This window comes from Mus caroli, chromosome 18 (assembly GCF_900094665.2).
Source record: "Mus caroli chromosome 18, CAROLI_EIJ_v1.1, whole genome shotgun sequence".
Lineage (NCBI taxonomy): Eukaryota > Metazoa > Chordata > Mammalia > Rodentia > Muridae > Mus > Mus caroli.
In genome coordinates this window covers 31,936,619-31,952,422 of record NC_034587.1, presented here as the reverse complement: position 1 = coordinate 31,952,422, position 15,804 = coordinate 31,936,619, and the positions used below count along the sequence as shown (strand labels likewise).

The 15,804-nt window shown below is 47.1% G+C and overlaps 1 protein-coding gene across 1 annotated transcript in view; it reads left to right on the top strand.

Annotated features, from left to right (window-relative positions):
• The window catches only part of Gfra3 (GDNF family receptor alpha 3), a 30,915-nt gene extending 25,967 nt beyond the window's left edge, over nucleotides 1–4,948 (top strand). The window contains exons 5-8 of the mRNA XM_021150953.1: nucleotides 3,195–3,298; nucleotides 3,448–3,582; nucleotides 3,935–4,023; nucleotides 4,216–4,948. Coding sequence (XP_021006612.1) covers nucleotides 3,195–3,298; nucleotides 3,448–3,582; nucleotides 3,935–4,023; nucleotides 4,216–4,305 — 418 coding nt within the window. The 3' untranslated portion in view covers nucleotides 4,306–4,948. The remainder of the gene's footprint in view (nucleotides 1–3,194; nucleotides 3,299–3,447; nucleotides 3,583–3,934; nucleotides 4,024–4,215) is intronic.
• Nucleotides 4,949–15,804: the final 10,856 nt, after the last annotated feature.

Sequence of the window (15,804 nt, the reverse complement as noted above, 5' to 3'; positions counted from 1 at the left end):
ATAACTGACTTTATCTCACTGGCTCCAGAAACTCTTTGTTTTCTTTCTTCCTTTCTTTTTCTTTGTATTGTTTTTCTTGTTGTTTGTGAGACAATCAGGCAGGCAGGCAGATCTCTGGGTTCCAGGTCAGTTTGGCCTACAGAGCAAGTTCCAGGACAGCCAGGGCTACACAGAGAAACCTGGTCTCAAAAACCAAAATGAGCAACAACTCTAAAAATTTTAAAAGAAAGAAAATTCCAAGCCATGATAGTGGCTTACATCTCAACTCTCAGCATTTGGAAGCTGTCTTAGTCAGGGTTTCTATTCTTGCACAAACATCATGACCAAGAAGTAAGTTGGGGAGGAAAGGGTTTATTCAGCTTACACTTCCACATTGCTGTTGATCACCAAAGGAAGTCAGGACTGGAACTCAAGCAGGTCAGGAAGCAGGAGCTGAAGCAGAGGCCATGGAGGAATGTTACTTACTGGCTTGCTTCTCCTGGCTTGCTCAGCTTGCTTTCTTGTAGAACCCAAGACCACCAGCCCAGGGATGGCACCACCCACAATGGGCCCTCTTCCCTTGATCACCAATTGAGAAAATGCCTTACAGCTGGATCTCATGGAGGCATTTCCTCAAAGGAGGCTCCTTTCTCTGTGATAACTCCAGCTCGTGTCAAGTTGACACACAAAACCAGCCAGAACAGAAGCAAAGGGAGAGAGATCAGGAATTTAAGAAATCCTCATTCACATTCTGAACTTGAGACCAGCAAGAGCAATAAGACCCTGCCTCAGAAAAACAAAAAACAAAAATCTCTAGCTGGGTGTGGTGGCGCACGCCTTTAATCCCAGCACTTGGGAGGCAGAGGCAGGCAGATTTCTGAGTTTGAAGCCAGCCTGGTGTACAAAGTGAGTTACAGGACAGCCAGGGCTATACAGAGAAACCCTGTCTCAAAAAAACCAAAATAAATAAATAAATAAATAAATAAAATAAACTCTCAAAATAGAGTTCTTTTTTTTAAAAAAAAGATTTATTTATTTTATGTTTGTGAGTATAGAAGAGGGCATTGGATCCCATTACAGATGGCTGTGAGCCACCATGTGGTTGCTGGGAACTGACTGCTCTTAACCGCTGAGCCATCTCTCCAGCCCCCTATAATCAAGTTCTTAGCAAGCACCACATTCACTGAGCACACAGTCGGGCTTCTGCACTTGGCTAAGCACTCTGAGCAATGTAACTCTCTGACCAGAATCCCACGGGATCCGATTGTCATCCTAGTTTTTTGCAGAAAGCCAGATAGAACTTTAGAAGCCGGAAAGGCAGAAGGAAATTTAAGACCATCTTAAAAACACAGCAAAACTGTCTCAAGACAAAAATTAAAGGTGCAATGAAGATGTCACTACAAAGCCCAGTACTGTGCATAATTGATACATGCTAATACAAATCCAATAATATATATGCTAAAACATCATTCAACATTCTGTAACTGAAGTCGGGAGAGCATTTCCTGCCAGACAGTTTTCTATCCAGACAACAAAAGCAGGCACATTTGTGTCTTGAGTTTTTTACATATGGTATGTATCTCACTTCATAAGTATGGAGGCAGGGTGAGATGTTTCAAACTCGACAGGTGTCACTTAAGTCCCAGGTTAGATGCTAGAGAGATCTGAGGCTGTGGCAGAGGACCTTAATTCAGTTCCCATGTGACGGCCCCCCTAATCATCTGTAACTCCAGATCCAACTCCGTATTCTAGCCTCCATGGGCACACACATGGTGCACAGACAGACAGACAGGGAAACACCCATACACATAAAAATCAATGAATCTTTGTTTTAAAGCTTATACTTGGAGCTCTCAATAATAACACTAACGTTTCCAGCCATTTCTTTAGGACTTGGTGCTGCTTTAAATACTTAGTATCTACTTGTCTAAGCCTCACAAGAAAGCTGGAAGACAGTTGCTCTTATTATTTTTTTTTTGTTTTTTTTTGTTTGTTTTGTTTTTTCGAGACAGGGTTTTTCTGTATAGTCCTGGCTGTCCTGGAACCCACTCTGTAGACCAGGCTGGCCTCCAACTCAGAAATCCACCTGCCTCTTCCTCCCAAGTGCTGGGATTAAAGGCGTGCGCCACCACTGCCCAGCCCATCTTGCACATTTTAAAACAAGTAAAATCCCAGCCCTGCCTTTAAGGGGTTCCTAGTTGAGTACGAGTAATAGAGAAGTAAACAATTAATTTAGCACGAGAAAAACTGTAATTTAAACTGGAGAACTATATACTGAAGGGCATACTCATAATTTTAGCACCTAAAGATAACTGATATAATTAGGTGGCTTTGTATGTTTGTCTTAAAGATTTACTTATTTTATATGTATATTTTGTCTGATTGCATGCACGTATGTATACCATGTACATGTTTTGTATCCTGGGAGCCAGAAAAGGGCATTTGATCATCTGGGACTGGGGTTACAGATGGTTGTGAGCCACCCTGTGGTGCTAAGAATCCCTGCCCTCTAGAAAAGCAGCTGATGCTCTTAGCTGCCGAGCCATCTCGTCATCCCTGGGGACTGCATTTAATTACAGTAATGGGAGGAGATACCACTGTGAGTATTCCCTAGGCCTGGGGTCTTGGGCTGTATAAAATGGGAGTGAGCTAAGTTCTAGCATGCTTGCATTCACCTTCTCCCTCCTCTTCATAATGGACGTGGCTAACTTCTGTTAGGCGCAGTTTCTGCTGCCCTGGGTTCCTTGTTAGGCTGGATTGTAACCGGGAATTGTGAGCTAAAGTAAACCCTTTCTCCCCTAAATTGCTTTGTCAGGGTATTTTATTACAGCAACAGGAAGAGAAACCAGCTTACCTAATATAGGATGAGTGTTAATGATCACACAGTATCTGGCATTCACTAAACACTTAATGTGGGCCAGGTGTTATGCCGAATGCCATATGTGCAATCTTGAAACTCATCCTCCTGAAAGTCAGCCTGGTCATGCTGTGGTCTTCTCTGTTTTATGATCAGGGAGACTAGGAAAAAAAGCTGTTTACGTTCATGTAACTAGGGCTTGTGGAGCTCACAGGCACTGTGATGGGCTGTGGGGCGGCAGCAGTGCTAACTGAACTGTGATGGGGTAGCTGAAGGCGGAGGAGGAGCTGGCATGAAGACAGGCGTGGCCAACTGAAGGACTGGTCAATGGGGACCCTGGAAACCTCCTTTCTTCCAGATCACGCCTGATGGACTTCCAGACCCACTGTCATCCTATGGACATCCTTGGGACTTGTGCAACTGAGCAGTCCAGATGTCTGCGGGCATACCTGGGGCTGATTGGTGAGACTGGGGCATGTGTAAGAGAGTCAATAGGCCGGTCAGCTCTGAGACTGAACCCAGGATGGGATAGTCCTGAGATAGGCCGAAGAAGATGGAGGCTGGAGTTGGACTTTGTCTAGCCCTTGACGACCCCTCCCTTCTCCCAACAGGGACTGCCATGACCCCAAACTTTATCAGCAAGGTCAACACTACTGTTGCCTTAAGCTGCACCTGCCGAGGCAGCGGCAACCTGCAGGACGAGTGTGAACAGCTGGAAAGGTCCTTCTCCCAGAACCCCTGCCTCGGTGTGTATGCTCCCAGACCCTGTAGCTAGTCACCTACTGGCAGAGAGGGGAATAGCCAGCTAAGTGGTCCACATGGGTCCTGTCCATCTCTTCAGTCAAGCATTCTTCTTCTGTGCCTAGCCCTCCAACCTGAACTTTTCTCCCTTCTGCCACGTCTCCCCCTCCCACAGTGACCTCAGTGCTATTTGCTCAAGTTGTCTAAGCCCTAAAACTGGAAGTAGCAAGCAGAATGAGTCACTAGTCCACTCTCACTGTACCCCAGGACCCTTGGCACTCCCCCTTCTTGCCTTGGGGGGTCTGAGAAACGTCCTGGCACATTGTTCCAATCTTTTTCTTTTTCTCCTCTACTTAGTGGAGGCCATTGCAGCTAAGATGCGCTTCCACAGACAACTCTTCTCTCAGGACTGGGCAGACTCTACTTTTTCAGTGGTGCAGCAGCAGGTAGGACTTCTGCACTGCGTGGAGAAAATACAAACCAAGCATACAAAGGGACAAGGTGCAAGAATGGCCATGAATACTAGAGATCTCTAAAGTACACACACGTCATGGGAAGGGGACAGTCATGACTCTTCCCTTAGGCTTAGGTGATGAAAGGATGTCCTCTGAGTTGACACTATTCCATTTCTTCCACAGAACAGCAACCCTGCTCTGAGACTGCAGCCCAGGCTACCCATTCTTTCTTTCTCCATCCTTCCCTTTATTCTGCTGCAGACCCTCTGGTAGCTGGGCTTCCTCAGGGTCCTTTGTCCTCTCCACCACACCCAGACTGATTCGCAGCCTGTGGTGGGAGAGAACACGCCAGCCTGTGGAAGAAGACGCAGCATGCTACACGGCAACCCGGAACCAACCAGGCATTCCATTCCGCCGCCGCACATCCTGTCTGCTCCAGAAGAGGTCTTAGAAGTGAGGGGTGTGACCCTTCCGACCCTGAGTGGCTAGTTTTCAAACCTCCCTTGCTCCTGCTTCCTTCCGGCTCAGGTTGCCCCTCCTTAGGACTTGGTCGGTCCAGTTTTGCCTTCTGTTCTGATGGTGATTAGTGTCTCACCTCCAGCGCTTCTTCCTGCTTCCCAGGACCCCCAGAGGCTAAGGAATCGGTCATTTCCTGTTGCCTTCTCCAGGAAGGCAGGCTGAGGGTTCTGAGGTGTCTGAGAAAAATGTTCCCTTTGTGAGGAAGGCTGGTGCTCCAGTCTCCATGTCCCTCTGAGTGGAAGATGAAAACCTGCTGCTGTCTTGACTGCTCTGCCAGGCAATCCTGAACATTTGGGCATGAAGAGCTAAAGTCTTTGGGACTTGTTTAACTCCTATTACTGTCCCCAAATTCCCCTAGTCCCTTGGGTCATGATTAAACATTTTGACTTAAGACTTTGCTCTTTCCTAATTTTCTTACATGGTTAAGTTTTTACAGAATTAGTGGCATGTCACAGACACAAAGGCACTGACAGTGTGAGGAAGAGACACAGTAACCCTAACTGCTAACTGCTGTGTGACTTCAGGCAAGTCTTTCAGTCTCTCTTGACAGAGCTGGAAAAAATAGTGTAAATAAAAGATGATGTCTATCCCAGCTCTAGGTGATTCTGGGAGCCTGCTTGGAATTGCCGCTGCTGCTGGGGGCCAGGGGTGGGGTGTGTGTGTGTGTGTGTGCGCGCGCGCGCACGTTCTAGTCAACCACAACAGTTATTGGGCCCTCATGTTACTGATCTGTTCTAGCTCATAATACACCCAGAAGAAAGCAGAGGTTGTTCCTTGCTCTCAGGGAATTTAATCCCACTGGAGTAAAGAAATATCTACCCATGCAGGGTAGTTGGAGGAATATATTTACAAAGATGCGAGTTTGCCCATTCATTCATTCACTCTTCCAAAGGGCATCAAATCAGCCCTGTCCCTGTAAGACACTGCAGGATGGAAGAGGTTCTGAGGTAGCAAGTCTCAAAGTACACAGAGAAGACAGTCAAGGAAAAACAACAGTGTGCAGTGTGATAAATGCAGCAAAAAAATTATAACACCAACCCTCATTTATTGGGCTTATACTGATTCATTTAATGCTCTGTTGTAGTTTGAAATTATTTTTAGATCTATTTTTAATTTAATATTTATGGATGTTTTGCATACACACACACACACACAGGCACATGCACGTGCACACACACATCCCTGCAGCAGGAGCTACAGATGATTATAACTACCATATGGGTACTGGGAACCAAACCCAGAGCAACAAGAGCAACAAGTGCCCTTAACTGACCAGCCAACCTTTCAGCCCCACTGTGTTGTGATTAAATGTGAAGTGCTGCCCCCCAAAGTCCACAGCCATACTCGCTTCTATGTGCTTAATCTCTAAAATGTGCCCCCATAAGTTCATATAGTGTTTTGTTTTGTTTTGTTGGGGTTTGGGTTTTTGTTTTTTGGTTTTTTTTTTTTTTTTTTTTTTAGTGTTTCTCTGTATGCATTCTTGAATGTCCTAGAACTCAACCTCTAGACCAAGCTGGCCTTGAACTTAGCGATCCCCCTGCCTCTGCCTCCTGAGTGCCGGGACCAAANTAAAATGTGCCCCCATAAGTTCATATAGTGTTTTTTTTTTTTTTTTTGGGGTTTGGGTTTTTTTTTTTTGGTTTTTTTTTTTTTTTTTTTTTGACACAGTGTTTCTCTGCATTCTTGAATGTCCTAGAACTCAACCTCTAGACCAAGCTGGCCTTGAACTTAGCGATCCCCCTGCCTCTGCCTCCTGAGTGCCGGGACCAAAGGCATGCACTACCATGCCTGGCTTGGTTTGTTTTTGAGGCAGGATCTGTGGGGGTTTAAATAAGAATGGTCCTCTAGGCTCATATATTTGAATGCTTGGTCCCAGTTGGTGGAACTGTTCAAGAAGGATTAGGAGGTGTGTCACTGGGGGTGGGGGGGAGTTGAGCTTTCAGTAGTCCACTCCATTCCCTGTTAGCTATCTCTGCCTCCTACTTGTAGACCAGATCTAAGTTCTCAGTGCTCCAGCGCCCCCTGCCCACTGCTGCCATGATCTGTGCCAAAATGGTCATGGACTCGCTTTGAAACTGTAAACAAGCCTCCAATAAAGTCTTTCTTCTATAAGTTGCCTTAGTCATAGAGTCACATCTCAGCAGTAGAAAAACATATAAGACAGTGTCTCACACAGCCCAGGGGTATTAAACTCATGATATACCTGAGAATGACCTGGACATCCTGATCCCCCTGCCTCCACCCCCCAAGTGCTGGGGTTATTGGCATGCAGCGCTATGTACAGCAGTTTTGGTTTTATTTTGTTTGAGATAGAATCTCATACTGTGACCCAGGCTGGTCTGAAGCTCACTAAATAATGTAGACTGGCAATGAAGACTTAACAATCCTCCTGCCTCAGGCTCCCGTGTGCTAGGATTATAGGAGCTGACATCATTCTCTCTCTCTCTCTCTCTCTCTCTCTCTCTCTCTCTCTCTCTCTTTCTCCCCCCTCTGTCACCAATATTCAATCATGGGGTCACACCTTATTTGATTTTATCTAATCACTTTTCAAAGGCCCCACCTCTAAATACCAATGTTGGATTGTTTCCACTTTCTTTTGGGGGCAGGGGGTGAGACAGAGTCTCACTATGCAACCCTAGCTGTCCTAGAACTCATTATATAGACCAGGCTGACTTCAAACTCACAGAGATCCTCCTGCCTCTGCCTTCTGAACCCTGGGACGGGTGTGCATCACCATGCCTGGCCTCCACTTTCTGAATACCTCACAATGGAGATTAAACACCAACAAAACTTTCTGTAGAGACAAATCAGATGCGAACCGGAGCACTTCCCATTTGTCTCTGATATAGGAGTGTGTGTGAGTGTGTGTGTGTGTGTGTGTGTGTGTGTGTGCGCGTGTTGCTGAAGATTGAACCTAGAGCCTCTCCCATGCTAGGTAAGTACTCTACCACTGAGGCAAATCCCAGCCATTGTTTTTGATGTTGTTTGTTTGTTTCTACTTAAAAGTATTTTAATTTATATGTCTGAGTGCTTTGCCTATTTGTGCATCACATGCATGCCTGGTACTTCTGAGGTTGAAGAGGTCAGATTCTCGGAATTAGAGTTTTAAGCAGATGTGAGCCTCCATTTGGGGAAATCAAACCCGAGTTCTCTGAAGAGCAGATGGCTCAAGAGTGAAGAAGGACTTACCATCAAGTCTGATGACCTGAGTTTGAGCGCTAGGTGGTAGAATTTGAGAACCAACTCCTGTAAGTTATCTTCTGAGTGGACGTGTATGTTCCTGTACACACACATACACACACACACACACACACACACAATGGGTGGGGAAATAGCAAGCCTCTCCCTGTACATTCCTGTATCCTTGTAGCCTGCCCAGCCCAGGAAATGCTCAGCCAAGCTGCCTCACTGCAAACTCCAGTGGGGGCACAGGGTCTCTCCGCCTTTCTTCTTTCTCTCCTCCCAGGGAGATTTCTGAGCAGTCAAGGCCTCTCCATTTGCCTTGGCTCCATTAGCCTGGGCCTGAGGGTGTGAATGGTGCAGTCTCTCCGTGCTAAGTGCTTGAATTAGACTAATAGGTCATCTGTGCTTTTCTCTGAAGAAGGTCCAGATTCCTGGTAAACAACCAGACACTCTCCCAGCCCACAGCCCAGAGCCAAGATCAGGTGGAGGCACAGTGGCTGGGCTGAAGCTCTTAATGGTGTCATGGCTAGCTGAGATAGTTAATGCCATTAGACTAGTTTCTGTGTGGCACAATGCGATGGGCTCCTGGTAGCAGGTCTGAGTGCCAAGTGACAGTCATGGGGCAGCAGACCTCTGTGTTTGTTTGTTGTCTGGTTTTGTTTCAATTTGTTTTGAGACAGGGTTTTCCTATGTAGCCCTGGCTGGCCTTGAACTTACAGAGATCCATCCATCTGCCTCTGCCTCCAGAGTGCCATGATTAAAGGTATGTGCTACCATGCCTGGTTTCTGTCTTGTTTTTTCTGCGATAGGGTCTCTTATTGAATGTGGAACTCAGTGATCATCAAGACTAGCTGCCAGCAAGCTTTAGGGATTGTCCTGCTCCACCCACGGCTAATGCTGTCAAGCCTAGGGGTTTTATTTTGGGGGGAGGGTTGTTGTTATTGACTAGGGATGTTTGTTTGTTTGTTGTTAATGTGGATGCTAAGAGTCTGGATCCAGTTTCTTACGTTTGGACACTGAGCACTTTGCCAGTAGATGTATGTCCCCAGTGGTTTTGAAGGTTGGAAATTACTAGAACATAGTGCCTCATTCAGGATGGGCACTGAATAAATGACAGCCATTGTTATCATTGCCTCTGGAAAAGACAGCTGTAGGCCACCATGAATTCTGCTCTTTGCCCTGGACCAGTAGTAAGGTGATGTGTGTGACTCGCCTATTAAGTGTTCAATCCTCTTCCTCTTGTCAAAAAGGACAAAGATGCTGCGGAGTCTGTTTCTTTGCTTTCCTATGACCTCTTACACGTGCAAAAACTAACAAATCTGCTGCTTTGCCTCCTGTTGTGTGTGTGTGTCCCCAGGACTCTCACAACGCCACACCTTCCTTTCCACAAAACACTCTACTTACACACCAGGAGCCAGAACAAATCCTTTCTTCCTTTAAAAAGTAAATCTGAGCCAGGCAGTGGTGTTCACGCCCTTAATCCTAGTACTCGGGAAGCAGAGGCAGGTGGATTTCTGTGGGGTCCAAGCCAGCCTGGTCTACAGAGCAGGACAGTCAGAGTTATACAGAGAAACCCTATCTCAAAAACAAACAACCCACCAAAACAAAACAACAACACCTAAATCTGAGGCCAGGTGTGGTAAGGAACGCCCTTACTCCGACACACGTTAATCCCATCTGTTAATCCTACGTGTTAATCCGGAGGCAGCAGTTAGGGGAATCTCTGTGAGTTTGAGGTCAGCCTGGGCTACAGAAGCGTTTCAGGCCAACCCGACCTGTACTGAGATCCTATCTCAAAACAAAATTAAAAGCAACACAAACAAAACAACCACCTGTATTTGTTAGTTTGATCTGTAAGCCTCCAGACACTCTGCCTTCTTCTCCAGAACACATTTGCGAGGCCGTCCATCCTACAGGTCCCTCCCCGTCCTTATTCCTCTCTTGGGATCTCTGGTTCTCTGCAATGTTCACAACTTGGCTGTTTCTCTCTGGAGGAAGGTTTTTAGTTCCAATAAAATTCTGCCTTCAAAACAGAATCTGTTTTCAGATATGGAGTAGGTTACGGCCTTATCTGAATACTAGGGATGGGGATGGGAGAAAACAGACGCGACGCTCGTGGCTAACATTTATTGTGAGTTTAATGTGCATAAGGCACCATGCTAATGGCACAATGAGCATTTTCTCATTTAATTTTCAGAATTATCCTACTTTATTTTCTCAATTTTTCCAGGAGGTTCAGTGCAGCCAAGCAACTTACCCAAGGCTGCAAGGTTGATCTAGCATCAAAGCTCAACCTTCCTGACTCCCCGATGGCCAGTGCTGGGCTGAGACCCCATAGCCTAACTTACAAAAAGAGATAGGATCTTGACCCCTGCTCAGTCAGAGGGAGTTCTTTCCAGGGTGCAGGGAAGGCTTCCTGGAAGGGCCGGGCTTGAATGATGAACAGGATTTATTTCAGACGTGAGGAAAGGGCAGCCCAGGGATCAAAAGCACAAATGCAGAGGCCAGAAAGGTTCAGAAGTGCTGAGGGAGGGAAGGGAGTGGTGGGCCATGACTGGGGTTCTGTGAGCAGCTCTTCCTGCCCCTTCTGTCCTCGAGGAAGGGCACAGGGTGTGATGGGGCTGCGAGAACACAAGCTAGGCCTTGTGGAAGGGACAGGGGTCCAAGAGAGCTGGTATGCAGAAGTCTAGTCTGGCATGCTTGGTATTCCTGGCCATGGGGAGATCTGTGACCTTTCACCCTTCACCTCCTAGAGCAGAGGTCACTGGCCTGTGGGGGTTAAAAGATGAAATGAGCCTGTGTCTCAGCTAGAACAGAGACAACAATGAGGGAGTCCCCCCACAGGCCGGCTTGATCTCTGTTCAGTTGAAGTCACAGGCACTTTTATCTCAGACCCTGGGCTATCCATACTTAGTTGACTTTGGGGCTTTTCCTGCTAAGCACCTGCTGTGTGCTGGATAAGGCAGGCAGTAGGGCAGCCTATCATGACAAGTTTTGTGGTGGAGACAGACAGACAAATAGTGAGAGGTGTGTTCTTTGTGAGCTTAGACACTGCACTGAGGACTTTGCCTGTGTGGGCCTTCAAGGTGGAGCCGCCTCGTGGCTTGTCTCTTCTTAGTAGCCCCCAGAAACCTACCGATTTTGAAAGAAAATTTCAGTATCAATTTTACATTCTTTGAAAAATAATGGTAGCAAAACTTAAAATCTGGGGCTAGAGCGATGTCTCAGGGGTTAAGAACACGTGGTGCTCTTGCAGAGGACCTGGGTCAGTTCCTAGAAATCACATGATGGATCACAACCATCTATAATTCCAGTTACAGGGGATGCAATGCCCTCCTCAGGCCTCCATGGGAGCCATGCATACATGTGGTGTACATACATACACACATACATACATATATTCATGTGTATATACATGCAAGTAAAAACACACATACACAGAAAATAAAGTGAATATTTATTTACGGCTGGCAGTATTATCCTATTTTCTTTTCTTTTTTCTTTTCTCAAGACAGGATTTCTCTGTGTAGCCCTGGCTGTCCTAGAACTGGCTTTGTAGACCAGAGAGCCCTTGAACTCAGAGATCCTCTGTCTTCCAAGTGCTGGTATTAAAGTTGTGCACCATCATGCCTGGCTTACTATTTCATTTTCAATCATCACCATCTCATGTTTTTGTTTTGCTTTGCTTGGAGAGGCCAGAGGGGGTATCAGCTCTGCTCTGCCACTGCCCACCTCCTTCGTCTGAGACTGGAGTTCTTGATGCCTGGAGCTAGGCAAATCCCATCAATCCTATGTCCTCTGCCTTCACAGTCCTAGGTTACAGAGCAAACACCTACACTGGGCTTTAACAAATTACTATATTACATGTCTTTATTTACATGTGTTTGGGTGTGGAGGAGGCCGGAGGACAACGTTCAGGAGTTGGTGTTCCTTATCCTTCTTGTGGGTCCTGGAGATCGGACTCAGTGGGAGCACTGGGCAGGTTCAGCAGCTGAGCACTGATTTTATTTGTTAGCCCTGGTACTGGGCTCCAGACTCATCTTGTTTATGATCTTTCCTGCTGAGCTGTTTCTCCCATCATCATTGTTGGTGGGGGTGTGTGTGTGTGTGTCTAAGCTCCACCCCACAGATACCTGGCAATAGCCAGGTGTGCCTGACTCACTGTAAAAGGGGCTGCTTGCCCCCTCCTCTCTCCTCTTGCTCTTGCCTTCCTGTTCCTGCTCTGTCTTCTTGCCCCTTCTTTCTCTCTCTCCATGTGCTCATGGCCTACCTCTCTCTCTGCCTTTCTCTGCCTCTACTACCCTCTTAACTCCCCCTTGCCATGCCCTGAATAAACTTTATACTATATAAAATCGTGGTGGTGTGGCTGGTCCCTCAGGGGGAAGGGGTGCCTCAGCATGGGCCCTTGGAGGCCCCTCATCCCCCACACCTCACCACACATCCACTAAAACATCCCTCCTCTCTTTTATCTTTTCATAAACACATCAACCATTACAGAAAGGGGAAGCAGGTATCTGAGGCTAACCCATGCTCAGAGTCACACCACTAACCATTGTAGTGTGTAGTGGACGCATGTTCTTTGCGTAGTGGGAAAGCACTTGCCCTCTGAAGACTCTCAGAGGCATGAGGACGGTCAGGAACTCAGAGTGCTGCAATCATCTTGGAAGAAACATGAAGGGCGTCAGCAGTCTGAGCTGAGGGCTGAGGCCTTAGGGACACGCATGTCAGATAGGATATGAAGGGAGTCATTTCACCACCACCACCCCCAAGGAGGGTGAGCCTGGCCCTTCAGAGACTTGTCTGTTTCCCAACTTGGCCCCAGGCAAATTCTGTCTCTGCTCTCTTAACACAAAGACCCCTTGTCACCCCTGAAAGACATCATCTCACTGGAGCTGGCTCCCCACTGTGGGGAAGAGGGGCGGGGTCTGTGGTGAGGGGACCTAGAAACAAATTCCCAAATCAGATACTCAGTTCCTCAGAGATGACAATGCTGGCTGTCAGGGATCATGGCCCCTCCTGGCTTAAACACTCAGTAATATAAGGGCACATTGGAAACTAGATCTGGCTTGATCTGACTTTGAGTCTCAGCAAACCAATGGCTTAACCGTGTTTCTCTCAAAAGGGACTGGCCCTTTTGTGTAGTAGATTTGTCAAAGAAGAAGAGGAAACACTGTCAGATATAGTGAGCCTAGTATTTACTTCAATGTTAGATGTTAAAGATGTCAAATCCAGGCCTCGCCTTCAGGAGAGATTCATAGAAAGTGGAGGGAAAAGAAAGAGGGGGCAGATGAGCAGAGAGGGTTTCCGGTCTGGCTGTCTCTTCATCACTAGAGCAATACCACAGACCGCCTTAAGCCAGTCTCTCCACCTTCACATGCTTCTTCCTCTCAATAAATACGCTGGAGAGCTAGTTCATCTTTTTTGTTTATTTGTTTGTTTTTGGAGATGGTTTCTCTGTGTATTCCTGGCTGTCCTGGAACTCGCTCTGTAGACCAGGCTGGCTTTGAACTCAGAGATATGCCTGCCTCTGCCTCTGAGTGCTGGGATTAAAGATGTTCGTGACCACTGCCTGATTCTATTTCATCTTTTATTTTTAAGACAGATTCTTTTATATTTATTTGTTTATTTCAAATCATGTGAATGAGTGTTTTGGCTGTTTGTATGTATATGCATGTGTGTGTGTGTGTGTGTGTGTGTGTGTACACCACATGCATGTCTGGTGCCTGGTGGCAGCATCAGATTCTCTAGAACTGGAGTTAAGGATGGTTTTAAGCTACTATGTCAGTGCTGGGAACCAAACCTAGATCTTCTGCAGGAGCAGCCGGTACGGTTGAGTCATCTCTCCAGTCCCAACAGAGATTTTTAAAACGTTTACATTTTAGGACTGAAATTGCAGTACTTGGGAGGTTAATGCAAGGAGGTCAGAAGTTCAAGGCCAGCTCAGGCTACTTGAGATTCTCTCAGAAAATGAGACACACACACAGACACACAAACACACAGACACACACTGAGAGAGAGAAAGAGAGACACAGAGCCAGAGAAAGGCAGAAAGGCAGAGTAGGCAGAGAGGCAGAGGCAGACAAACAGATAAGCAGATAGATAGCAATTGTAGTTTATAAAATTTGGGACTCTGCATTTGTGTTTGGCAAGACAGCTTCCTCTGTTTTCTATGCCACCTAAGGAATTCAAAAGCATAACCACTTTCTGGCTATGTTGGCATAAGTCCATAATCCCAGCACTCCAATTGCTGAGGCAAGAAGATCGAAAGTTGCAGGCCAACAACACAAGGAGATCTTGATTCAAAATCAAAACCGGGGCCAACCTGAGGGTGCACCACAAAGGCATCTGCTGCCAAGCCTGGTGATCTTGTTCTGGGAAACCCACGTGGGGAAGAAGAGAATGGGTGGGCTCAGGCACGTTCTCCTCCACTCTCCACACGGGCACATAAAGTGAGTAAGTGATAAAAATGTAAAGCAAGGGCCAGCAAGATGGCTCAGCACGTAAAGGCGCTTGCTGCTAAACTGAAGGCCTGAGTTCGAGTCTAGGGACCTACATGATGGGAAGATAGAACCAACTCTGGCAAGTTGTCTTCTGAGCTCCACACGTGCTGTGGCACACCCACGACCCCCTCCTAACACCAAAGAAAAAAAGGGAATAAACACAATTGACGTTTCAACATTCACGTTACTGAGTGCTCAGCTATCTGCCTGCAATTCTACCAAGCACCCTTAGACTAGTGTTAGGGATTTTCTAGGGTTACAACACAAACTTGGGAGTCCAACCAGTTGGTGAACGGGGCTGGAAGTCTCCTTCCTAGTGGCTTACTCCACATTTGTGGTTTCTGCGTTTTCCCTCCTACCAGCCCCAATTTCCACTATGTGTCTCTTGAGTCATTATAATAAATCATAGGCTAACGTATGTTTAGTGTTCTGCCCAGTGTTGGAACCCAGTAAACAACAACAACAACACGAATAACAGTGAACTGAGCTGTTGGAAAGTTGGCCTAATCCTGCCCCTCTTGGAAACGGACCTGGGTCCAGTTAGTGCAGCAACTGCTCTGGGTTCCTCAGCCTGCGGCATTGCAGCAGTGCGCGGGAGGAATGGGGGAGTAAAGAGAAGGGGGGCGGGAAGGGGAGTAAGGGGAAGGGGAGGGAGCGGCGGGCTGCGAGCTGCTGGCCGCTAATGCAGCCGTCAGTTAATTAGAGGAGAAGGTTATGTCATTAGCGGCGGGATCGATGCAAAGGGAATTAGGAAGAGTGTGCAGCCACCGCTGCACACTCTGCGCGGGCCAATTCAACGAAAATTCAATACGCATTAGTGCGCGCAGGATCAGCAGCGGCCCCGGGGCGGGGAACCTGGGCCTAGGACCTGCGTTGTGGACCTGCTCGGTGCCCTGGTGCGAAGGCCCGGGACTTTCTGAGAGCTTGTGAGGCGTGGTCCCTGCCAGCCTCGGCTTCTCTGGTTGCATCGATTCCTGGGCTGCTGCCTGCTCGCTCCTCAGGTCACAAGGCCCTGACCTCACTAGGCTAGACCAGACCACCTCATCCTCCCTCACAGTACTTGGTTCTTTGCGGCATTTACCAATGCCACGATATGGTTACCTGTGTCTAACTGCAAGCCTTTCTTCCCACCAGACTGTTAACCCCAGCAGAGTGAGGACTGTGTGTCTGTCTTGTTTATCCGCAAAGGACCTGGAAGCCACGGGTGCTCAGAAAATATTTGCAAAAAGAGTGAATTTCCTTAGCAATCCAAAGACTAGGAAGGAGAATTAAAGCTGAAAGAAAGGAATTGACTTCTCAAGTTTGCCCTGACCTTCCAGATGCCCAGCCTCTTTGCTGAGTCAGATCTGTTAATCTATCTGAATCTTGGTTTTCCCAGCTAGGAGAAAGATGAGCTAGAGCTGCCTTCATGTTAGGTACCAGGGATTGTGCTAACATTTTCTGTGTATTTGCCCATTGAATGAAAAACATTTTTTTTTGAGACAGGGTTTCTCTGTATAGCCCTGGCTGTCCTGGAACTCACTTTGTAGACCAGGCTGGCCTCGAACTCAGAAATCCGCCTGCCTCTGCC